The following is a 27,101-nucleotide window of genomic DNA, read 5'->3' on the forward strand; positions in this document are numbered from 1 at the left end:
ATTTCCTTCACACAGAGAAAGTTTTAAAAGATTTCAAAGGTATCAAAGGCTACTGAAAAGAGGAAGAAAAAAAGTCTGAATCGGTTTCACTTGCACCATGGTATGGAAGATTTAAATTGGACTGAAGTTTCCCAACTTCCTCAGGAAAATTAAGTAGTGCTCCCTCAAAAAAAAAAAAAAAAGGAAAAAAGCAGTTAGCTCTCAGAAATGACACAATTAATTCTGAAGTATTTACATAGACTGAAGGACCATTTACAAGCAGCTTTTAAACCTGTTTAATCTCTCACATTTTTGGTGGGAAGCAACACTACTTCACATTAGTTTTTTTAAAAACTGATTGTGATTCAATAATTTATGAAGCTATGACCATATCTTGATTAGTTTTATTTTCCTTGTTATCTGTAGTATATGCTCCAAAGATCTGAAGAATTCAGTTTCTGCTTTACTTCACATTTGATAGCTTAGCATATTCTGTTTACTTTTCCCCTTGCTTTACCAAGTAGTGGTAAGACAAGCAAATGTAAACTGAGTTTCAACCACCTAAGAGGTATGATTTTATTATGCATTACACATGAAGTAGGGAAAAAAGTTCAGTAGCAACTAAAATAAAGTGTTAAGACCTGAATTTAAAACACATTATTAAGAAAACTGCAGTCATGTTATTAATTTTACAGTACTTTTTGTCTTTGTTTTCCAAACCTAAGCAAGGTCACACATTCAACTATGGTAACATTTGAAGTGTACAGTCCACTGCTGTTTCATTTTAAGCTCTGAGGAAATAAAGATGTGCTTGCCAAGCCGCTTTCCATGGTTTACCTGAAGTCATGGCTAACTGGGGAGGTCCCATTGGACTGGAGGGTGGCAAATGTAGCACCCATCTACAAGAGAGGCAGAAAGGAGGATCCGGGAAACTATAGACCTGTCAGTCTGACCTCGGTGCCAGGGAAGATCATGGAGCAGGTCATCTTGAGTGCCATTAAAAGTCATATAATGGACAACCAGGGGATCAGGTCATAAGTGGTGTTCTTCAGGGCTCGGTGTTGGGACCATTTCTGTTTAACATCTTTATTGATGATCTTGATAAGGACATAGAGTGTATCATCAGTAAGTTCGCAGATGACACCAAGTTCAGCGGGAGTGTCGATCTGCAGGAAGATAGGGAGGCACTACAGAGAGACTTGGATAGATTGGGTCGGTGGGCCAACGTTAACGGGATGAGCTTCAACAAGGCCAAGTGCCAGGTCCTGCACTTGGGCCACAACAACCCCATGCATCGCTACAGGCTTGGGGAGGTGTGGCTGGAGAGCTGTCTGGAAGAGAAGGATCTGGGGGTTCTAATTGACAAGCAGCTGAACATGAGCCAGCAGTGTGCCCAGGTGGCCAAGAAAGCCAACAGCATTCTGGCTTGTATTAGAAATAGTGTGACCAGCAGAAGTAGGGAGGTGATAGTCCCCCTGTACTCTGCACTGGTGAGGCCACACCTTGAGTATTGTGTCCAGTTTTGGGCACCTCCAATACGAGAGAGATATCGAGGTGCTGGAGCGAGTGCAGAGGAGGGCAATGAAGCTGGTGAAGGGCCTGGAGAATAAATCCTATGAGGAGCAATTGAAGAAGCTGGGACTGTTTAGTTTGAGGAGGAGAAGGCTAAGGGGAGACCTCATCACTCTCTACAACTACCTGAAAGGACATTGTAGAGAGGTTGGTGCTGGTCTCTTCTCACAGGTAATTAGTGACAGAACAAGAGGGAATGGCTTTAAACTGCAACAGGGGAGGTTCAGACTGGACATTAGGAAAAAAATTTTCACAGAAAGAGTGGTCAGACAGTGGAATAGGCTGCCCAGGGAGGGGGTGGAGTCACCATCCCTGGATGTGTTTAAGGGTCGTTTAGATGAGATGTTGGGGGATATGGTGTAGGGGAGAACTTTGTAGAGTAGGGCTGATGGTTGGACTCGATGATCCCAAAGGCCTTTTCCAACCTGAATGATTCTGTGATTCTATGAAAGCATGAAGTGGTATTAAAAAAGCATATTGACTTTTCATTCACTTTTATTAAATACATATTTACACTCATGAAGAAATCTACCAATTTAAAATACTAATTTAAAGTTATTGATTCTATAAATCACTTATGCTTAAAGGTATGCAGTGGTAACAAACTTCAGTCATGTATATGAAAAAAACAGTTCAGTTTTTTTAGAAATATAACAGTATGTCACAATATATTGCAAGCTAGATGTGTATTTCAAAATAGTATGCAGCATACAGGCAGTATTTAATTTTTACAGGACTATGTAAAATTACTCTTTCCAAATCTGCAGTTCTTTACATCATTGGAGCTATCTTACTAATTAACCAGTGAATAGGGAAAAAGACAAAAACAAAACAGAAGTTACTAGGAAAGTTGTAAGCACTTAGGACTTTGAGGAGCAGATAACCATAACATCAACATCAAGGAATAACCTGCATACCTGGCCCATTTTCTGCCCACTGGAAAAAGCCACACTGTTTTTCCTTTCCAAGAGAGCACACAAAAAAGTTCTTTCCATTATTGGGACCAATCTTCAACACAGTCTTCATAACACATCGCTTGCCATGGTTACAGGATGGAAAATTCAAGTCAGCCCACTACCAAAAGAAACAGGTTTTAGGCAGTTTTAGCATATGCAATGGCTATAAATTCCTTATTTTAAAACTGGCAATATAAACAGATCTACAGGGGAAACCCTAGAAGAAACTCTTCCTAGTAATTACGATAGTTTTATCTCTTTTGTGATCACTCATTTCAGGTTTTTCTTTAATTGGTGTAACTTCAATTGATGTTAACACAGGGGGTTTTTTTTTTCAAATTAAGGTGTTACAGTAATTACTGTCTTGAGTTCATCTATTAGTTACCTGGTGATAGGTGACTGAGTCAAACTTCTTAGTCACATATGTTCATAGCAAGGAGCAATGGCCACCAGTTGCAGCTAGGAAGGTCAGGTTAGCTATGAGTGGAAGCAGATGCCCAGGCAGATTACAGAATCTTCATCCTTGGAGGTTTTCAAGATTTTGACTAGATATAAACATGGCTGATGTCTAGATCTGGAGTTTGCCATAGTCCTTCAAGCAAGAGGCTGAACTAAACTTTTACAAGTCCCTTCAAACCAACATTTCTGCTGTGCATCTGTTTCACATCACATGGAAGCAGATTAAGAACATTTGCAAAAGCAGGTGCCTTCTCAGCAGTAACTAAAACTGGATGTTCACGACTACTATTATGGTCTTAGTTTCAGTTCAGTATGCACAAGTATTTAAAATTACCTCAATATTTAAATGGATTGTTATCTGTCCACAATTATAGATTACTGGGGCAAGGAGGTTGCAGGAACAAGTGCTCAGTAAAACACAGGCCTTGAAGTCTTATACATACGTACTTGAAAGTAGTCACACCGAGTTTCTCTGGGTAGAGGACAGGTATAAAACTGCCTGCCTTTGTTTTCTCCGTCCTTTCTCACAACTCTGAGGCTGCAGACACGGCTGTGTTTACTGCAGCGAGGATGGCCCACACTTAACAGACGAATATCATCTGTCATATTAGCTTGAGGTGTGCTGTAATGACAAATCACAAAATGACTCCTGTGTAATGTTAAAGGGGTTACCTACACCACAGCCAAAGAACTCTCTCCTACCATTGCAATAGCTCACTCAGTGTACCTCTACACACAATGACAGTCAGAGAAGTAACTTCTCTAAGGCACCCTATTGCACCTTTAAAGCTGAATGATTGCTAGTAGTGAGTAGGCAAGACTGTGTGCTTTTCTTGCAGGTATTATATAATTTTCCCCAGCATTAGGCCATGTTTTAAATTATTTCAAAGTACTCTTAATTTACAAAACAAAGTAAGTATTACCACTGCTATTATACTGCCCACCTCAAAATCCAACATACTCTGAAAGAGGATTCTGCTTTCAGTGCAGAAAAAGACCAATACCAAGTAATTACTCCAGCTTGAATGTATTTGTATGCTTCACAGAAAAGACTCCCACACTCTTTACTGAAAAGTTACAGTAATGCTCCAAATCATATTTGGCCAAGAAGTAATCCAGCTGGGGCAGGGGAACAGTGTTCTCTGAATAGCATGAAGTTTCTTTCTTGTGATTCAGATAGTCAGAGATTATCCGAATGCAATATACAAGGCTTTACTTAAGAATAGTAACATGACAAAGATAAATGCTCTGAAATGTATCTTTCCAATACAGTTATAGAGCAGAAAAGCAGTGATGAAACCTTAGTGAAAAAAAGGAAAGATTAATTCATTCTTGTTAAATTATCATTTTAGGAATTTTATATTCTCTTTTATGTCTGGAAGATTGCAGTCCTGTGGACATCAGCAGTTTTCTTCCAACACCTCATTAAAACAAAAAAAAACACAACAAACCTTTTTGGGTTTTGTTGGTTATTTGGGGTGTTTTTAAATGTTTAAGTTGATATCTTGCTATAGCTACCTGTTACTGTGATTGATACTGTTTCACTTTTTTGCATTCCTCTATTCTCAGTTATCCTGCCTACATCCTCAGTTATCTGTAGTTGTCTACTAAGACAGCAAGGAGAAAGTATATTCATACAGCCAGTGAGATCATGTTTCAAAACTGGTGCTTCAACAACTCAAGAAATAATTTCTGTATTTCAGAACAGACCTATGACCAAGAATTTTGTAGCATATCATTAATACTTGACATTCACCCTGCATAATTTACTGCTCTGACATCTACCCTGCACTCCCATTACTGTTGTTTATGTCTGCCCAACTTTCCTTGACAACCCTAACAGGTTCTCACATTTCTCTTAACTAGACAATGGATGTGTCTGAATAGGGCTGTGTAAGTAAAAACTCAGGATGGGCAGAGCATCAAAGCAATTACATATAGGATGGGGAGGAAGTTAAGAGAAAATACTGGTGGGAGGTTCATCAAGGTACATGTACAGAGCATCATATCATAGAAGAATGTTGAAAACTGCTGACTGAAAATAACTTTAATTAGAATATATTCATTCAGCTACCTTCTTTTTGTCATCTTTCACAATGACTTCAAGATCTCTCTAAGCAGATAGCAACACTGTGCGAAGATCACACAACTCCTTAGGTAGAACTGTGCTTGTTGACTTATTAGAGCTACACTGTCCTACTCCATGGGAACAGGTGAACTATGAACAGCTGTTTACTTAACAGCAGTACTGGCCAGATGCCAAAAATCAGGACTTTTACAGTGACAGACTAGGTCATTCGGTGCTTTTGAAATCCAGTGTAATGTTAGTTACCCAAGAATAAGCTACCTCTGGCAGAAATCCAAAGACAACAGTGTCTGAACCCAACAGCACAGTATTCCATTAACCTTCAGGGATGAAGTTGGTTTATGGGAATATAAGAAGACTTGTTTACATTTTAGAATACATACCTGAGTGCTGTATTATATTGGTGAACCGAGGATATAAGATCAGTTTTCTGTTTCTTCTGTACATGTTTGAAAGAGAGAGGTTGCTGACAGGAGGACAAAGCCATAGCAGTTATATGTGTTGAGCAATCCTTGTCTGTGCTTCCCCCTGACTCGTAGACATTGTTTTTGATTTGATTACAATTGCTTTTTGGAGCAATACACTCAGAGTGTCCATCAGATATTTGGGTATCATTTCTCAAAACAGCTTTGTTACCAAGATCTGTTAAGACAAGAGTTGTAGTTCCAAATGCAGCTTTCCTATTGATCTTTATTTCTGTGCTTGGTTTTCTGAAGTCATTACAAGGGTACTTCATTAAGTTTATATTAAAGGCTGCAAAATATTCAGCATTCTTTGTCTTTGGAACTAAGGAAAAATAAGTTATTGGTTATAATCCATCTGTGTAGAGTGATACATCATATTTCTTATCTGTCATCATATAGGGTGTGAAAGAGTAAGTTTACCATACCATCTTGAAAGATCTCAAAACCTGTCACAAATTAGATACAGCACCAACACAATAAAAAAGCCTCAAGCACTTCTGGAGTCACATACAACATGTATTTCAAGGTAACATTACTATTGCTTGAATAGGACCAGATGTGAATTGTAGTCTAAGTGAAAGCTATTGGAGAATTAACCATACAAAATTGAATTTTGCATAAGTACGGGGATTAAAATATTTAAATTTTTCAAAATAACCTTTTATAACCTCAGCACTGGGATATTGCAGGGTATGGCACCTCCAGCAGCAATACATTATCCATTTTTAAAGTACTGTTTTACTTTTGACACAAGAAGGAATAGTCATTTGTTGGCTTTTCTAGTGCTTTCAGGGTTCCCGTTCTTTCCAAACATTGTGCACGTCCAAACTTATTGTTCCCTTACTTTAAGGGGTTTCAGAAGCAAGCAGTTCAGGCATTTACTTTGCATCTATTTCCTGACATGAACAGTACGTTTCTTCACAGAATCAGAGGCCTGCCTAGTGGGCAATATTCATTCCAAAAGAGTGGGCATAATTTATTAATGCCAGTTTAATAAATAAGGAGTCTGTAGGTAATCCTTTCTGAGAAAAGGGTGCAAAGAAAAACTTTATGGGGTGCCTATGTGCAATCTTTGTTAAGCAGCTGTGAAACCAGTGTTCAAGAACAGAGTCCTTTCTTTTCTACCATCTCCAGTGAGTGTCTCCCTCCTACATCTTCCCTCCATACAAGTAAGAGGAAATTAAGCAGAAAAAAAATAGTTAAAGGCATACACAAGGGCACACTCTCTCCAAAGGCACTCTCACTCAAAAACAAAATAAGAATCCCTACAGTTTACTCTGAACAATACTTATTTCCAGGTTCCTTCCATTTTGCCACTGGTGCACAGTGAAATGTTCTGGTTCCAGTGCATTCAGATTTGTTTAAGAAAGGAGCTTAGCCTTGTACTTAGCAAAGGAGGAGGGAAATTGAGATGTAATGGTAAATAGTTATCTTTGTCTACAGACTGAATTATTTCAGCTGTATGGCCAGCAGATAGCTTTACAGACCAAGTATTCTGTCCTCAAAAATTCAAAGGTTTCTGCTGACAGTAGTTAATTTTAGAAACAATGTAAAAGTCAAAGAATAGGGTACCATTTGTATACATAGGGTATACTTCTCACTTCCTAGCCTCAATAAATCGACTTTAGCTAGTGTAAGATAAGAGTTTCACACATCACTCCATTCATAAAGAGACTAACTAGAATGAAGTAATACTTTAAAAAAAGCACTGGAACTTATAGGAACTGAGATCAGTACCATAAAGTCACTTCTGCACAGGCTGGGAATTTGGGGGCACTTTGGAAAGCATGGTTCAAAGTACAATTAAAAGCTATGGCAATGTGATCTTTAATTCCGATTTCAGCATATATACTGTGAGTCATAGTTAGATTCAGTGCACTTTTAACAATAGGTCCTGGAGCCTACGTTAAGACATCAATTCTTCTCAGACACAAAAAGTCTGTATAGTGTTTACAAATATCTTTTCTTTCAGTTTTGCAGCACTGGAGTTAGAAAAATAAAGAAGTTGTAGTATGCAAATTTCAACCACTTCATTGAATAATTCACTACACAATGTGAAATAGGTGGAATATTAGTTTTTGAGGTAGAAAAGTATGAGCTATGGAACTGTTAGAGAATTAGCTTTATCCCTAGAAAGCCACACATGCACACCTCTAGACTTTGTTTCTTGGAATATATGTAGCAATTCAAAATGTTTGGAGCAACAGTCTTGATCCAAACCCTGTAAATCCCTCCACAGACTAATTTACTTACTTTTTCTATAGAAAGTGAAAATACAAAGCTCCTTGTCACATAGAAAACAAGTCTCAGTGGAAAGTCTGTTCACTACTTCAACTGATCCCTTCTTAATATCTACATTTCTGTACAGAAATCTGGAGACAAGCTAGCATGTTACTCATTCCATCTTCCTGTTCCTTTCTAGGTCTCATTCACAGCTGCTTCTGCCCACCAGATCTAGATAGCAGCATTAAAAGCTCCAGTAAGAGACATAAAAATTTAGGTAAGAAGTCCAGAATCATCCTTACTGTGAACTTGGAGGAAAAACCCTACCCCTGAGAAACCCACATCCTTTTGGAAAGGGTACCAAAATACACTGGTTTTGTTCACATGAAATAATCATAATTACTTTTCTGCCCCTGGTGATTTCTCCATCAGACATATGCTGCAAGCTTCTGATGATTTTAAGGAGAGTTGAATGACTGGCATTTTGTCTCACTCCTTGCCCCAGTAAAAACAAAGGGGTATTGCTATAGAATCCCACCTGAACACTAAGCTGAAGACAAGACACTTTTAGGGTTTAAGACAAGACAGTTTCCATGATTGTCTCTGTAATATTTCCCCAAAATTATGTAAATACAATTCACAATGAGACATTTCTACAGTTCTATAGTTCTACAAACTGCATCAAAACTACAGTCCTCCTCCCTTTCCCAGTAGAGGTTCCAGACAACTTTTCAATACCTTCAGGCCTTGAAGTCAAACAGGCATCACAAATTTCAGCAGAAGGCTTGTTTATTAGGGTACAGCGCATACACGTCCACTCCTCTTCAGATTTCTGAGCTACATGTTCATTAGAACATGACCCCCTGCCATATGCCCAGCCAATTAGGCTATTTCTATCTGGCAGTTTGCTGTGAAACAAAAGAATGATGTTAGTCTTTTGTGACGTTTCTTCTACAAATTGCCTTACACCACTATGTGCAGGGAAGCACAGGGCTAGAGAACAAGGAGTACAGTGTTATGCCTGCCTATCACAGCTTTGACAGCATGTCATGGTTTGAGTTTGATTTTTTTTTCTTTACCTCAAGGGCAAATCTTTCTTGATGCTGAAGAAATAATAAAAATAAAAATATTTAAACAAAAACAGGCAAAGTTAATTATTAACCAATGTACACTCCAGCACAACGTCCTAGCCTCTCCCAAATTCCCTCCTATTTTCAAGTACTGCAGCAAGAAACTTAGCAAGAAAGTTTCAGTACTTTTCCCTCATCCCTTGAACAGAACGCCTACTAACAAATGCATCACTGTATGAAGAACTGTTCAGAAGCCAAACTATAGAAAGTCAACACAATCTAGCGAACAAATATTTTTGCTCTCATTTAAATGGTACCATTAGACTACATTGTTATTGTAACAGCCAACAGAACTGAAAACCTTAAAAGTTAATAAGTCTTTCTTGTGTGTCACCATTTGCTGGAAAACCTTTTAACATTTAGGAGCTGTTCAGGAGTAAGGATTTTTTTTTTTCAGTGGCTTTTTCTCCTCATCAGAAAGAATTCAAGCATATCCTGCCCATGACTAGTAAGCCAAAGCTGCACTCCAGACACCTCTATAGATTTATTTTTACTTATTTTCCTGTAAATTATAATACCTCCTATGTTGATACATTGATTTAGAATCGTAGTTTCTATTGTATAGTCACTACATGTTACCAAGGACTAACTTTGTCATAGTATCTGAACATTGTTAGCATGTTAAATGTAGCTTGAACTTACCTGTTCAACAACATATGTATGTAAATTTTTAAGTACTATGGTTGATAAGTCATCAAGCATTTTTCTCCATAGCTTTTGCAGAACTATGCACTTTTTTGAGATTTCTTTTTAATCCTAAAAATTTAAGCCCTTCAATTAACAATACAAATGCTGTACTTGGGAACTGTTGTGACACTGCTTAGACCTATCACTTACTCTGTAATTATCACTCTCCTTAACAGGCTAGATTTCTAAGATAATGGTAAGGATATCCACTACCTACCACATCTCTCCCACAACAGGAAAACTAAGGAGGACAATGAGAACTGCTGACATACCAGAGACCCTGTGCTGTCAAAAGGTACAACAGACATTCAAGTAGCATTCACCAAAATCCTGTGGCTAGATAACAAAACAGCCAAACAGGAAGAGTTAATAAATGGGTATTTACACATTATTAGATCAGTTGTTCTACTCCGCTATCAAAGATGCATAACTAGACTGAATATATTCAGCATGTCACATTTTTGAGTTTAATTCCATGTTATCAACCCAGTCCACCCGTCATGTCATTTCCCCTCCCCCCCCATTTTGGAACATGAAATAGGAAAAGTATATTTTTAAGATTCAAGGTACATTTGAATTTGATTAGGTAAGCTTATAATGGGTATTTTTCTTCATTTTTTCAGCAGTGCAAAATCATAAGTTACTTGACACAAGAACCAATGGGTTAAATTCTACAGTTTATGATCTGTAGCAAGTCAGTCTGATCACATGGACTCCTTTCAGTCTTCAAACATGAAAAGCTTGGAATGGCAGATAAACCACTTGAGCTACACATACTTTTGTTTGGTAACAGTTACTGCATAATAGAAAACAGAGCAGTAGAACACAAAGACCTGGCCATTAGGATGAGGACAGCACAAGAAATGACCTTTTTATTTTGTAGCTACCATTACCATGTTTTTCACTGAAATATACCATTGTTTAATTATTTGTTTAAAAATAACAAAAACAACAAAACCACAAACCGCTACTTGTTCTAGAACAGAGAGATATGGGTTTTTTAACTTGCATCATCTTCTAGTTATCTAACTCAATGGAACACTGCTGTCTTCCTACCCTTCTGCAAAACATTTCTCATTATTACTTTCTGAAAATACAGCAGATTGGTGTTATCAACACATGAAGTATTTATCTTCCATGCTGGAATTTTCTGTATTTGATCTGTACTCAAAGGCGATATTTAAGCTTTAACCAAAATCCCTTCAGCCATCTGAATCTTGAAAGAAGGTTGGAGGTGGGAGAGGGATTTGTATGTTCTGTAAATCTTAAAAAAAAGAAATACACACACACAAATGAAGGCAAAGTTTGCAAAGCAAAGCAGTATCTTTTATTGGAGTGATAGAGCTCAGTATAAAAATGCAAGATTCTGAAACCTCAGATGAAAATTTTCCATAACAACGTCAGTATGTAAGATTCTGAAATAAGGTGCTTTCGGAACTTTTACCTTTTGACCCTTTATGATATCAAATGCATTTTATGCTCTTCTAAAATAAAAGGAGAAAAGCTGCTGCTAGCACAATATGTGGAACTGAAAGTGCCTCTGTGGCACACCTGTATTAAAAGCTTTCCAAATCCGATGAGGAAGAAAAAAAAAGTCCTAAGCCCTACAATATTTGCTACACTCTGAATTTACTGAAGTTTTAGTTATCCTCAGTGTAATTCTACAGCCAGAACAAAATTACATAGATGCACAACTATGTAGATATTCCAGGACTGAAGGGGCTATCATCCTATGAAAAAGAGACAGATTCCTACCTTCCTTATGCCATTCAACTCAGTTGTGTGTAAACATGCAAGCCTATTATATTGATAACACCAAGAACAAGGGGCAAATTTTCCAGAAGCAGTAAATAATTCCGAGTACTCTGAATTGTTTTTTATAATCTCTACATAAGATTTGAGTAATAGCTATTTCATAACACATAGGGTCTTTGAAAGAAATGGTATCAAAGAATCAAAGTTTTTAACCATTTTTAAATACCAACAGCCAAAACATTTTTCTCTCGCAGTCACGTGAATTTAGATATAAAACGCACAAGGATCCATACGATTTGAGAACTGATGTCCTCTTACTGCAACAGCACTTTGAGGTGCTTAAACACTTTGATGCTTAAAAGCGTTACAAAGTTACCATCATACCTGACATTGACAAGCTGGGGATCCACCTTTTGACATTGCGAGCAGAAGTAAGTCATCCTGTTATTCTCTCCTAAACGGCACACAGTGATCTTCCCATTGCACTGACCACAGGCTGGACGCTTGTATACTTTGTAGTGTTTGTAGAGTGGGGACCCAGTTTTGCGGCACTAAAACAGAACATGTTTAAAACCCAAGTTTGAGACCCAGCATAAATTTTATGTCTGTCCTTCTACAGTTCAACTGAAGTTAAAATAAGAAAAAACATACGTAAGCTGACAGCTCAATGACTACATAGATATTTAAGGCACACTCATAAGGGCTATTGTCTGTATTTCGTATTCTTTTATGAAAAGAATTGACTTTAAATCAGGTATAACAGTGTCTGGATTTCTCCACATAACAGAATAAAAGACAGAAGACAAAAACACATACTAGCATGGCTCAAGCAAATATGTGCTATGCACTCCCTGAGTTCAGCTAGCTCTGATTCAGCTCCAGTCATTTTTGACCTGGCACCTGCAGAATTGTTCGTAAAGAGCTGACAAGCTCCAATCAATGCAGCATAGAAAACAAAAATAAAATAAATGTAAAACAGAAAGCCAACACCACTTTCCCACACCCCAAAAAGAACCTAAAACATACTGCAGAGCCAGATCAGACCTGATGCTACAATCTGGGTTAAATCAACCTTTCCAAAAGCTAAAGAACTAAACAATGAAAAAATATTCCAGAGATTCTGTAGGAGTCAGGTAGTGCCCAGTAAAGTTGCTCAGCTTCATCTTAGCACTGACCATGCCAGACAAGTTGGCTCATGAAAAGCCACTTGGCACTATGGCAAGCTCCCCAGATCCTGGCAGAAAGTCATATTAAATTAAGTACAGTACAAGCCCAAAGGGCACAGTGACGTAAAGAGCCTCCAGAGGGCTGACAAGCAGGCACATTTCATGAGACAATTCACACGGAGTCAGTAGAGACATACCGCAACTCAAACTGGCAGAAAACAAAAAAAACAACCTCAAAAACACAAGAAAATCCCAGTAGAGATGCAGCCAATTCTGCAGAGCCACACGAATTTCTGCACTACAATTGCAGTTCCTTGGACACAGTTCAAACAATACCACAGCTGTCCCAGCAACACCAGCCCAGCTCTGGCAGGGTTCAATGGCTCTAGCTCCATAATGCATGAAGACCCTTGGAGTTCTCCCAAAATACAGGTGTCTGAGCACAGCATATTTGCTTCTGTTGTGCTCTTATTCATCAGCCTTGCTGAAGGAGAATGCTTTTGCTGGTACAATCTAGTAATTCAATCAGAAGGAATTACAAATTATATTTACATAATGATTCCCAAGCAGTGCTTTCTCCTCAAGATTTATCCTCAAGGTTTACAGTTAGTTTCTTATTAGTAGTATCCTCCCATCCAGTTATTTAAAAACCAAACAAAAGCAATGGCTTTTTACACAAACAAGATTCTTCATCTTTGCATCTGTTAGGTGTTACTATAAATGATATAGTATGATTACTACAAACATTCTGTAACAGTCTATAAAAATGATCAAGCACTACCCCTCTTATTAACATAGTTTTATCCTGTTTTTATCTTAAAGAGACTTGGGGGGGGGGGGGGGGGGGGGGGCCACAGAGCTAGCTCTCCTTTAAAAGCACTTGACTGGTGAATACTTGCTAAGTATAGATTATTAAAGTTTTGAAAATGGTTAAACTGAGCTACCAAAAGTTTAATGTGTTTGTTTTATTTTCAGTCTAAAATCCTGTGACACATTTAAATCTCCTAGTATTATAGTTGTCACAGAACTGGATGCTCTCTCTTAATTGGTAGTCTTCACTATGAAGTTTGGAGAATGAAAAGATTTCCCTAGCCAACAGACTAAACTACTCTTCAGTGGGTTGGGGGAGAGCAGACATTTAAGCAGACTATTAAACAAATTATATTTTTGGCCTTTATGATGGAAAGGCGGTATTAGGAAAGTTAGGTGCCCTCCTCCTAGCCTACAAAAAAAAGAATTTTTAGCAGCACTAGCTCCTTGCCTTTCATAAATACCAAGAGAAACAGACAAGAATTCCACTGCTGCTGTCCATTTCTCTGCATGAAGCTTAAAGAAGAAAAACATACAAGAATTAGGTCAAATTCTCTCTTTTTCTATTTTAGAAAGTTAAAGAGCAATCAGGAATTATAGAGTTTACAAGGGAAAAAAATTAAATCCTACTGAAGTTGTGGCAGTAGGGAGAAGCTAAAATGTATTTCACTGAGCAACAAAAAGAGTTGTTTCAGTTAGGAAAAAAAAAAGTTGTTGGAAGTTAGAAACTATTTAGTCAAAAACTTGCTATTTCAAGTTTCATGAAGGTAATTCATGTGGCTTCATTCATACTTCCCTGGGGCAATCTCTAGTTCCCAGTTTGAAGAGTGACCTTTATGTTATCTTACATGTAAGTGTGTGCTTAACCTACATCAAATCTGACACGTTCAGAGTGACATTACAGCGCATGCACAGCAAAACTGTACTGGCCCTCAGGCAGCATCTGTCAAACTCTTCTGCTGCAACTGGGCCAAGCTGTGCACATTCTTACAGTCTAGACTCCCCCACCCTTCCATCATTTGACAATTCACAATTAATAAAGAGCACACAAACCAACATTCCTATTCATGGAAACAAACACCTGTTCTGTTGCCTCTTTTTACTGGTTTCACTAGATGATCACATACAGCTAACATGCTGGAGTCAAGTTTTGGAGGCTTCTCAAACATGTGCCAATACCTTATAAAAAAGCAGGGTAAAATCACGTGTCATTTTCACCAAGTGACTTATATGCTCATCTGTCAGTTGGCAAACCTGTAAGACAAACAAGAATGATTTTTTTTAGAATATTACTGTACTAAGGGACAACAGCAGAAAGACGTGTAATGCAGAGGCGCTTTGAACACCTTCAGCTGATGTAGAATTGCATTGCTTCCATTATGATAATTCTCTGACTTCACATTCTATATATCATCTCAGTAGAACAGTGCATTTTCACATTCTATACTACACAAACTCACTGTGTGAATACCAGTGTACTTTGCCTCATCTGCAAAACATGGGGTAAAAATTTCAGTTGTCTTCCTCTATATTGACCTAAGAGTTCTTGATGACAGGAATCATGTAGAGTTAACAGCTCTTAATTTCCTCATGGATTATGATATGACCTATCTATCATCAGAGGCTCTTTCCTGTGAGAGATCTTTAGGAAGAATACTTAAGCCAAAGGCATCACAATTAGAGAAACTTATCAACCAAACGCATTTTTGTTACGAGCTCAGAATTTTAAGTCACGTTTTTCTCTACTGCCAGCTCACATTGCAGATCTAATTAAAATCCAGGCTGATCCTATGAAGAACTTTACGAAATACTGTTTCAAAAAACCCTTTCAGTTACTGTCTTCACCAGCTCTCCTTTACAGTAATCTCAATCTGTTTTGCAAACGTCAGACTTCTTTTCAATCAAACTTTGGAGACGCGCCCTTGAGGATCTTAACGGAAAAAAGTATGGTAAACAATGGTAGAAAAGCAAATGAGGCCAGCTATCAGAACAGAAGTGGAAGAAGCAGCTGCAAAAATAATCAACTCTACCACATAAACTATTTTGAGTAGTAATTGAACAAAGAAAAACCTGAGCACTCTTCATTTTCCTTTATTTATAGGCTGACAATTTAATGGTACAACAACAGGATGCCAAAGTCAGGATACCCAAGTTAAATGAATTCCCTACTAAGGGGAAGTTTCAAGTTATAAGAGAGAAGGCTTAGCCCCACAAAGTATGTCCACTCTGAGGCAGGAGTAGCAGCAACAAGTTCCAAGGAATGCCATGACAAAGATCTCCAGTTATAATGATAAATCATTAACTTAGTGTCTTAGAAGAATTTAAGAAATGACAGATAACAAAACAAAGGTAAAATGATAACAAGATGTTATATAAAATATGTATTTACATTCTCAGTACTTTGGTGTCATTAAAATCAGTCTTGAGACATTGCCCACCTTAATGGCTGGATGAAGACCACTGTCAAACAGTGCTTCATTTTTTATGATATTTCCCACTCCAGGTAATACTGCTTGATCCAGTAACACATCACATAACATGCGGGTTTTCTGCTGCTTAATCTCACTTTCTGCTCTTAAGAAGCTAAACTTTGGAGAACAGACATCCAAGCTTTCCATCATTCTCACTTTCCGTTCGCTCTCAGCTGCATTTCTGGAAGAGAAAAATACATTAAGATTTATTTTTATTTCAAATATATGCTAATACAGCAGTATGGTTTTAAAAACAACACATGAAAGTATGATAGAACATTATATGCAGATAACAGAAACCATGAAAATACCAGTGACAGGAAGAGGCACAGAAATTACATTAACCATCCCTTTCAAAAATAGGTCAATGATATGGAACATGCATCTCGTCCAACATACAAGAAATCATCCTCATTTTGTTCATATTAGTTTGAAAAATAATCGCCAGGTCCTTACTTTAGAACTATTTCCAACATGGAAAGACCACATGTTTGGACCACTAAACATAACTAACTGTATGGTTACATGGTCCAGTAGTTACATGACAATAAAAGCTATATTTTCTTAAACCTTGATTTTATTAGGTTGAGAATAATCATTTGAAAATAATACAGTACATGAAGTCTCAGGCTTATATAAGCTTTTGTGTTTTGTAATATTAAATACTTGAATTTACATGCTCCTTTTCACTCAAAAGCCTCAAATGCTTTAAAATCAAGCTTGCTATGGTATTTTTATTAGCAGTGAGAAGTATAATGCTGATAGACAAAAACATTCATTTAATGTAAATTAGAACAACTATACCAATTAGCTTCCAAAAAGAAAACAAAAATAACCCAACCACCTTGGGAGCATAAAAATTTGAAACCAGTAATCAACACAGGTCCCTATTCTTGTTAAGGAAGTGAGACTTGCATGGAAATTAAAGGAGCAATGGGGTTCAGCATTTAGACCTAAGGACGGAATTAAATCCGACTTTCATTCCCTGTCTGGACACTATCTAATGAGACTATGGCATAGAACTACTTTAACTGTATGTAAACTCTGATACAAAAGTAACAAAATTAAATTACCATGCCAATAAATACATTTTTAGAAAGTTTTGGTTTATTTCTTCGTGTCTATCCAAGCACTTCACAATTTGTGTGCAATTTTTCATTATGTTCTTAATAGAATGTTATAAAAGGAAATAAACCAAGCCGTGTTTAGTTTAGTTAGTTTCTGCTTTACCTATACTCTACTGTCACCTCAAAAAAAACCACAGTGTCCTCTGTGAGCTCTATCTCCAAAACTGGCAGTGCTCCATTTCTGTCTTTGCTTCTATCAGGATTAATACGCATGGAACCGTTCATACCGAAGTGAATCCTTGGAGAGAAAGAGAGTTCTTATGGGTATTTTATCTTAACAACATTTCCAAGCATTACACTAGTCTATTTTTTTGAAGTTATGAACCATTCTTACCTAACCAAGTTCGTATGTATGTACATGAATTCTAGTCATTAAGAGTAACATGGCAACAAACTACTTGCTTACATAGTGCTCAATTCCCAGAGAAGAACCCTCCCCAAGTCAAAACCACTCCAAAACACTGCAGTTTTCCAGTGGTCTTCATAATTCATTATACAGAAGTCAAACCTGATCATTAAGTAACACACTTCTCTGGTATATCACACTTAGAATTTTTTCACTTGACACATTGGTCTTCCAACATAGGTTCTTAAATCCTCAGGGAGGCTGAAAGAAATGAAGCTACTTTACCAGATAATCTTCTGTTAAATCAGGCAGAAGTCACCTGGTATGAAAGGAAAGATTTCAGTCCCCGTATCGCAAACACTGTTATCATATCAAAGCCACTTCCAATAACGCCATAAACAAAGTAATTAACATCTGCCATATGTTGTTTTCTGCTTTTCTTTGCCTACAACCAAGGCAAAACCTGTGGGCCAATTAAAAATTAATAAAAGAAATAAACTGAAAAATGCACAGATGGCAAAGGAGTGGACCAGACTCTTTCAAGCACTCTTTTTACAGATCACTAATGCTTTAAGAGGTTTTACATTTTATAATATATTCTACTGGGAGCTAGTACACTCGAGCAAAGGACAAGTTTGACTATGCTCTCATACATTTTATTTATAACAAATTCACCTGGTATATTCAAGTCCTAAAAAAACATACGACAGAGGGAGTGCCCTACTTTTATACATTGTATATCAGAAAAAGTGGATTATTTTGTAGCCACAATAAGATTTAACAGATCAAACTACACAAATGACCAAAGAAATGTAACATCAGGGGTGTATTTCCTTTTACCCCCTCTTTGTTACATTTCAGGAAGGATAGTAATTTTAAATATTTACAGACAACATTTCATTAAGCATAGTCTTAAAGTCAACTCTTCATGTAACTTCCTCACGGCATTTATTCATAATTTTTTTTTCAATTTTTAAAAACCTATGTCTTTCCAAAACTCTCTTCTTACAAGTCAGTTGATATAGTTATTTCAGCCACTTTTATTTTCAAAGGCCATTTCCAGTTCTCAAGTGCCGTAAATAGTACTGCACAGGCTTAAATAGTCAAATTTCTTTTTAAACCAAACTCTTGCATCTTGCTATCAAATGGTAATGCACTAAATACTTCCAGAAAGTTCTTTTTAAAGAAAAAGCATTCACACTAATAGCTGATTTACCAAGCTCCCGTACACTCTTTAAAAGCAGCATTAAGAATCACAACTATTAGCCACCTTAGTGAATTGTCAGTTCATGAGAACAAATAATTGAGTCATCACTACACACTGACATTCAAAAACCTTAAGAAATTTACAAAATTTCACTCCAGTGTGTTTCATTACCTCTGATGTCCTGAAACAGGGCAAATCAGGAATCTTTCAATTTTAATTACATCTAGAAAACCCATGCTAATTAAAGCTAGGATCTGTTATTCAATGATAGCTAGTAGTAAGGAGTCAATTTTTTGTTGTTGTTTTAAAGTAAAAAGGTGAGGTTTTAGAATTATTTAGCACTACACAATATTGTAAGAATCTGCTTTTGTTTAAGACGTTTTCCTCCATATAAATAAAAGATTAATAGCAGCACAGCCAAATGTTATATAGAGATGTATAAAACAGTGACAATTCACATCATCAAGTTCTAAGGGCCAAGATGTAATTTCCAGTCAAGACAGTGGACGTCTTTCCTTTAAGAGATTTGGAGTCAACAATTATCTCTTCCCTAAGAATATTTTTGTCCCTTTTCAGTTATGCAAAAAACATGTGCATCGTCAATTTTCAGAAACTTTTCTAAACCTTTTATTACTCCAAATTTACATTAATAGCACGCTACAGAAGCTAAACCCAGGACAACCTCTCTCACATAACTGTACCATTTCCATGGCAAAACATTCCGTTCATGCAAGTCCCTCCTGCAGAACTTGCAAGTATCAGAGAATTTTTTCAGCTTTCATTGATTATTTACTTACTTTCAAGGCAAAATCGAAAGAAAAACCTCCAATTTTCAAAAAACCCTCAACTTTCTTCAGTGACTTTAATGTCCTTGTTTAAGTGGACATCAAAAAGTAGAAGTACTAATTTCTTCAGAAGGTGTCATTGCTCATTTGTACTCCTTAAAAAAAGCTTCTACTGCCCACCGTGGATTGCAAATATACTTAACTGAACTTCATTTGCTAATTGCTCTCCACAACATGGCAACACTTCAGAAGTATCCTCCTCATTTGCAAGTCAGGCAAGCAGTGGCCAAACTGTATAAAACAATTTCACGGCCAGGTTATCTTTGCCCACCAGGCAGTCACTCCTTACTTGAGAAAATCCAGGAACTTAAAATGAGTTAATTACCCTTCATGGCCCAGTCTTTCACAAGACATTTCTGACTAACATTCCAGCATGATTACCAGCTTTTCATAGATAATCTTAGCAGACAAGAAAAGCTGGTTTTGTTATGTTGAGAAACTATGTACAGATACAGAATCTGTATACCAGTAATCCTCCTCATTACAAGAAAGTCCTATATTTGAGAGTTAACTTTATTAAAAAAATAATACATCCTCTGAAGGAATGTTGCTTATTTCCTCTCCCAGTAACAATATTGGCAGCCAATGCTGTAAGATACATTTTCTGAAGCCTTTCTTTACCTTCCCTCAACATCTTTAAGATGCACAACATACATTTTTAAAACAAGAGAACGAAGATCCTCATTATCAGGTAAGTAACTTCTGCCTCCTGTGTAGACATTTCCTGTAAATAACCTCTACAACGTTTCCAATCAAATAAGTGACATGACTAAAGGGACTTAAATACAGTTTCTAAATGCATATATAACAATAACTGATGAATTGACAAAACTTTTAAGCTTATTATCAAACAATAACTGAAGGTTGTTTTCATTAAGTACAATAAGTTATTGCACTGGTGAGAAAGCTTAAGAATTATTTAAGATCTTTCAGGGTCAAAGGATTATGTTTTCCACACTAGAATCTGGTCACATTTTCTTTCTCTTTGAAGAGAACTTTTGCAAAATGGTTACTTACATTCCTTAGTAATAGCTTTTTTTCTTCTGATAATGTAATTCAGTCTGTTGAAACAACGTCTTCTTACAGTTTAATCTACTCCTTTGCTCATCCAATCAATTTGTAATACATGCAATAGTCATTTAAAATAGGCTAACATCTGTAACAGTTACCTCCCCTGCCTTTTATCTTCCTTTATAACTGACTTGTATTTTTCCTTTTAAAGTTGCTTTTTCTTCTCCGTTTCTATTTAATAAAGCACAATAAAAAGCAAGAGAGACTGATTAGGACCATAATCCTATCCTTCACAAATATGGGTAGCTTCAAACACATACACAGTCCTGTTCTACTAATTACTTGTACAATTGTCATGCAAAGACTGGTATGTGCTTGTAAGACTAGTTGCATTTCTCTAACACTAGGAGAAATAAGCATATAGCACCATATCCAATAATCAGTAGGGCCCTGCTACCAAAGATCAGCCTGCACATCATCCCAGGTAATTACTAATATATCACTGCCTTTATCCAGCATGCAACTACTGTAAACTGTTATACTCACAGCCAAGTATTTTCAGTTCCATCTCCTCACTGTAACAGCAGTACCACTGGCAAAATACTATGCCACAGAATTGTAAGGTAGTTTAGAACTGATATCAACAAATAACAAAAATCATGACCTTATACCTTTGTTCAAGATCAGTCACTAGCTGACAAAGACGACACTGAATGAAGAAGTGATGTTGTTTTCCCTTTTAAAGATTTAGAAAGATTAGAATTATGTTGCAAGTTGAAGGGTAAAAGAAAAGCATTAAATGCAAGCCTTGCCTATTAAATATTCTTAAATACTCTAAATATGCCTTACATATTCTATGCTAATTACCACAAAGCACAAAGGGGGATTTTTTAATAATCCATTACACTGTGCATTTGGTTAGATTTATTTTAGTTGATTTTGCAGTATAGAAGCATACTGAACTAGAAAAAGTAAACTAGATTTCAAATACAACCTTGGTGGCTAGTACAAGATGTCCAAGGGATTAAAGCATATGACAAAATCCTGAACATGCCAGCTAACCCCCAATAAGCTCTGCAAAACATGAGCGAACAGCGATTTGCAGTTTTACCATTTGTCTAGGAGACATGGTTTCACTAGAAAGTTAAGAGTTACATTTACAATACCCAAACGACTCACCTGCCAAATTTCAAACCACAGGTCTGAACGAAGGAGTTGTTAATATTGTTTAAAAAAAGGCAGCATAAATGTATACACACAGAATATTTTAAGTTTGGCAATTTTTTCACATGAGTTTATTATCAGAGCAATCAAATCATTAAAATTTAAGTACAGAATTTCAGTCTAAATTTCTTAAGGAAAGCTAAAAGAAATTGCAAGTACAGATTGTAGTGGAAGACATTAAGTAACTGTAACTGCAACTGCATGTAATTCTCTCAGTTTTGTTTCTATAAAATGAAATTTCCTGTTTGAAACAAAGCTTTTCAAGGAATAACTGTTCTTTTTAGACACCTTTACATGGAATCTTGGACTAAGAATAAAGCAATAAATTAGCTGAAAAAGTAACTATATCCAGTATTTCCAGTACTGTAGAGAGGCTGCTGAGAAGTTTCTCCAAGACACTAACTTTCAAATCTCTGAAACTGACATTAGCAAGAACAAGATGACCCCCTCGAACACATACAGTCTGAACACATAGAAAGCCTTTTTCTCGCCTCTTACCTCAAAGCCTTCTGATCAAAATACATAAAAAGTTCCTTTCCCAGTGTCTCCACACCCCTGTAAACATGTCCAATAAGGAAATCATGACCAGAGGTTCTCTTCTCACTTGCACAAGTCTGAAAATGAGTACACACACACACAAAGATTAAAACAGAATTGATACTACTTTGATTCTAGCATCAGTACACACTCAGCAAGTATCTGTATGAACTAATTTTCCAACTTGGACAATATTAAACCTTTTCTCCTTGAGCAGCTCTATCAAAGCCAATGTGACTATTAACCCAGAAAGCAGTCGCTATTGCTAATGCTATCATAACTTAGCTCATTCTTTTCTGAATTGAAACAATATGTCTTCTTTATCAGGGTATTTTATGTCTTCTCCTTCAAGTCATGAATTCACAAATAGTTTCAGGCTGATGTAAACTTAACAGGTATAATTTGAATACAAATACTTGTCAGCGTCAATTCTGCCATTTGCAAACCTCCATCCTCTTCCAAATGCCTCTTGCTGGAGTTTCTACCCATGCTAATAATACGTTTTCAGTGTTTCACATGGGACGTTGTGTATTACAGAAAAGCTTCCACTGAGCCCACAGAGATATTTCACTCTTCCTACTAGCTGAAAGTCTAATCTCAGATGATGTTGCAGGTGGGACATTACTAGAGGACAAGAAAAAGATAATTGTGAGACTGAAGCAATTATCTTCTCTTGCTTAGCACAAGGAACTCCACCTCTACAAGTAATCTGGTCCAAACACCTGCTTAAAGCAGGACTGACTTAGGTCAGGCAGCCCAGGGCCTTGTCCAGTCAGCTTCAGAGTAGCTCCAAGGATGAAGACTCCCATCTCTCCAGGCCCTTGTTCCAGGACTTGGCTATTGTTGTGGTGGAAAACTTTTCCTAATACCTAATCAAAATTTCTCCTATTGTCACCTGCATCTGCTGCCTTTCATTCTATCACACACCTTTGACGAGTCTAGCTCTCTCTCCTCCACACCTTCCTTTTACATAGCTGGAAAGAGCAATAAAAACCCAATTCCATCAGCTTCTCTTTGTGCATCACATGCTTTAGCCTGCTAATCATACCAGGGGACTCACTCTAGTATGTTATTATGTTCTTCCCGCTGGGGAGTCAAAAACTGGACACAGTAATCCAGACGCAGCCTTGCGAGTGCTGAACAGAGGTAAGAATCGCTCTCCTCAGCCTCCTGGCTACACTGTCCTTAGCATAGCGCAGTATGGGGCCAGCCCTCTTCCTTGGAAAGGTGCACTAGTGGCTTGGACTCAGCTAGTATAAGACTCTCGGTCCTTTTTCTTCCTGTGGAGCCATATCACATCTGACCACCAGCCAGGCCTGTGCCACTGCATGAAATTATTATGTTCCAAGTGCAGGACTCTGCAAGTCCTGAAAATGCTGAATTTATTCTGCCAGCCCTTTTTTCTCAGCCTGTCAAGATCCCCTGACGAGCACCTCAAGGTCCCCAGAACCTGTTGAAAGCTGCAAGCAGCATATTCAATGTCAACAGAGCCCTAACCGCAAGGCACAGGTATGTGCATCAGTGCTTCAATCACAACACTCAATTGCAATGCAAATATGTATAAAAGTGACTCTGGCAAATGAGCAAGGCTTCAGCTAGTTAGTGAATCACAGAATCATCAGGGTTGGAAAAGACCTTGAAGATCGCCTAGTCCAAACATTAACCTAACACTGACAGTTCCCAACTACACCATATCCCTAAGCGCTATGTCAACCCGACTCTTAAACACCTCCAGGGATGGGGACTCCACCACCTCCCTGGGCAGCCCATTCCAACACCTAACAACCCGTTCTGTAAAGAAATGCTTCCTAATATCCAGTCTAAACCTTCCCTGGTGCAACTTGAGGCCATTACCTCTTGTCCTATCACTTACTACTTGGTTAAAGAGACTCATCCCCAGCTCTCTGCAACCTCCTTTCAGGTAGTTGTAGAGGGCCATGAGGTCTCCCCTCAGCCTCCTCTTCTCCAGACTAAACAACCCCAGTTCCTTCAGCCGCTCCTCATACGACATGTGCTCCAGACCCTTCACCAGCTTCGTTGCCCTTCTCTGGACACGCTCGAGTAATTCAATGTCCTTTTTGTAGTGAGGGGCCCAAAACTGAACACAGGAATCGAGGTGCGGCCTCACCAGTGCCGAGTACAGGCGTAAGATCACTTCCCTGTCCCTGCTGGCCACGCTATTTCTGATGCAAGCCAGGATGCCATTTGGCCACCTGGGCACACTGCTGGCTCATGTTCAGCCGGCTGTCAATCAACACCCCCAGGTCCCTCTCTGACTGGCAGCTCTCCAGCCACTCCTCCCCAAGCCTGTAGCACTGCTGGGGGTTGTTGTGGCTGAAGTGCAGAAACATTTCAGAGCTACTCTCCATACAATCTCCCACTCTATTATGACCTTGAAATGATATACATTTAGAGGGTTTAATGGTTATTATTCTGTCAAGTAGAATTTTTTTTTTTGCATAATATCAACATAATTTACTTTGATTATTATCAAAATATGAAGAAAGCAAAATTTTGCTCTCATGTAAACAGGTCATCCCTTCCAATAAAAGTATTAAAGTAAGTCAGTGTGCAACAAGGTTTATTTTAGTTTTAAGTCACTTGGGTTTGTCTAAACTAAAGCAGAGGAAGAAGAGACCAAGATGGAAAACAAACTTGTTTTGTCAAAACATTTTCTGTTAAATTCATACCACTTTAGCATTTGGTGAGCCCTTACAGTCCTCGTAGTACAGATTCTCTTAAACAGTGTAGTCTTCAGCAACAGTCAAAGCTTTAGCCATGGTTAGCAGACACTGCGAGATCTAAAAAGCCCAAGACCTTGTGATGGTCATTTGCTAATGAATAGTCCGCCCCAATATTACTTCTACTGTATGAATCTATTCAAGGGAATGAAATTTCCTTTTGAAACCATAGGAGCATAATGCCTTACTTCAAAAACCTTAGTCCTGAAAGATACAAACCTATAGTAATCTGTTGATGGCATATGTTAAACAGACGTATCCTGAACCACATTCTTTCTTAAATTGTTCTTTCATTGAAGTACTACCTTACTGAGTCATAATCACAAAATCTCCTACACTGCCTTATACACACTGAAGTGGGGGAAAATTCCCCAACTTTCTGTCTGGAAGCATCCAATACACGTACTTGGAACGCAACACACAATTTCTCACAGCTGAGCAAAACCAGGCATGAAAAGAAAGCCCTAGCCACTTCTATAATCAAAACCAGAAGACCGGATCTTCACAGCTCATCAGCTAGGCCTGCTCACCGACATCCCAACTTCCTTGTAATAGAAAGCCTCATGAGCCCCAGAAGAGTTTTGTACTGGTGAATTATTTTATGCTGCCAACAGAAAGGATAAAAGATAGTAGAGAAGTTACATACTGTGCACACTGAGAGCAGATGCCACATGCTTTATTTATTTAAATAGCTGGTCTAGTTAAAATTATTTTTTAAAAAAAGTTAGAGGATTAGAAGATCCTTTTCTTCAGGCCAACATGTACCTTTCCCTCATCGTGTTTCATTCAGACTTATGAGATTATGAAAAAATTAAAATTAGGAACTACTACTATAATTTTCCTTATACTGTGGGTTTCCTGAAGCTAAATAACATTTTAAAGTTTAGTCTAAGTGAACAAGAGCAATTCTAAAAGCTTTCCCTCATTATTTCCAAAAGCCCCTATGTTTCTACAGCTTTAGCATGTCTTCACACATCCGACGTGCAAAGGCTTCTTTGTTATGCTGACGACAAGAATATTTTAAAATTTAAAGGAAGAAAAGCACAGCGGCTGCGGACACGCTCACACACTGAGCCCACCCACCCTCCCGGCCGAGTTGGGCAGCGGGGCCGCAGGAGCCCTGCGGCAGCGGAGGGGAGGCCACGGCCGCACCCACAGCCTACTCCGTGCTCAGGCCCGCCGGCCCCGCGCTCCACTCCAGCCCCGCCTGACGGCCCCCAGAGCCGTTTCCTCTCCCCCAGACCTGGCGGCCTTCACCTCCACGCACACCCAGGCGTTCAAACCCTGCGCGCCCCACCCGGCCCGGCCCGGCGCCGCCCCTGAGGGGAGGCGGCTGCCCCTCTCCTCACCGCGCCGCCGGCTGCAGCTGGCGGGGCGCTGCCCCGCGCGCTCCGCACCGCCTGGCCCCGCCGCACCCGCGCCCGCAGGCGCTCCCCGCAGAGCGCGCAGCCCGGGCCCTCCACCATGGCCGCCGCCACCGAGGGCCGCCCGCCCGCCTCTCCCGTTCAAATCTGCCGCGCGCGGGGAGCGGCGCTGCCGCGCCGGGGCCGCCCCGCCTCCGCCCGGCCCTCACCGCGGGGCCGTCCTGGCTGCCGGGGGCCGCCCGCGGCCCCGGGGGAGTGTAGGCGGAGACTGTCAGGGAGAAACCCCAGGGGCGGTCTAGATCTGCCCCGGACGGCTCCGCGGGGCTGGGCCAGGGGTGTCCGGGGCGGGCAGGGGCGGCCGCAGCCAGCCTGGAGGAGGCCAGAGAGGCGGGACCGGCCTAACCCGCCTCATGGGGTTTTTTCCGGTGCCGGCCAGCTAGTGTTGAGCTTAGACTACCTTTTGCACGGTCGGAAAGCTTTGTTTTGTGAGACCCTTCAGGGAAAACACGGTATAGCCTATTTATTTTGCTCTTAAGTGTGAACTTCTAATGTCCTCAAATACCTCATTAGTTGTCGCAGGCTTCCTGGTATTGTGTAAAACACCCTTGCAAGTACATCTTCTTTTAAGACTACAATTGGAAGCTAATTTCAGCCTTTAAAAAGTCGATATTTAATAGGCGTTTGCAGTCAGTCCAAGTTTACACAAGGAAAATGCACCTTTCCCTGCTGCTCTTGGAGTAAGAATGGGTGTAATAAACTGCGAGCTTTAAGAAAATTGAGGGAACTCGCATTTCAAGGTAGTACGTCAGACACCATTTCCTAACGTCCACCTTGTGAGGCACACTCGCGCTGGTCAAAATCTCTCAATATTATTTCTTATATAAACAGTCCAGTCTTTTATCTGGGTTCAAGCAAAATGCATCTTACCCCTAAATTAATAA

The 27,101-nt window shown here is 38.8% G+C and overlaps 1 protein-coding gene across 1 annotated transcript; it reads right to left on the reverse strand.

Annotated features, from left to right (window-relative positions):
• Positions 1–2,028: 2,028 nt before the first annotated feature.
• NEIL3 (nei like DNA glycosylase 3) lies at positions 2,029–26,727 on the reverse strand. The gene is made up of 11 exons (XM_074821267.1): positions 26,723–26,727; positions 26,370–26,529; positions 22,017–22,132; positions 16,989–17,123; positions 15,726–15,939; positions 14,467–14,541; positions 11,696–11,862; positions 8,478–8,647; positions 5,436–5,838; positions 3,414–3,588; positions 2,029–2,625 (listed from the first exon to the last, which is right to left on the reverse strand). The coding sequence occupies exons 1-11, from the start codon at positions 26,725–26,727 to the stop codon at positions 2,449–2,451; spliced, it is 1,797 nt and encodes a 598-aa protein (XP_074677368.1). The 3' UTR covers positions 2,029–2,448.
• Positions 26,728–27,101: the final 374 nt, after the last annotated feature.

Source organism: Strix aluco, chromosome 4 (assembly GCF_031877795.1).
Source record: "Strix aluco isolate bStrAlu1 chromosome 4, bStrAlu1.hap1, whole genome shotgun sequence".
Lineage (NCBI taxonomy): Eukaryota > Metazoa > Chordata > Aves > Strigiformes > Strigidae > Strix > Strix aluco.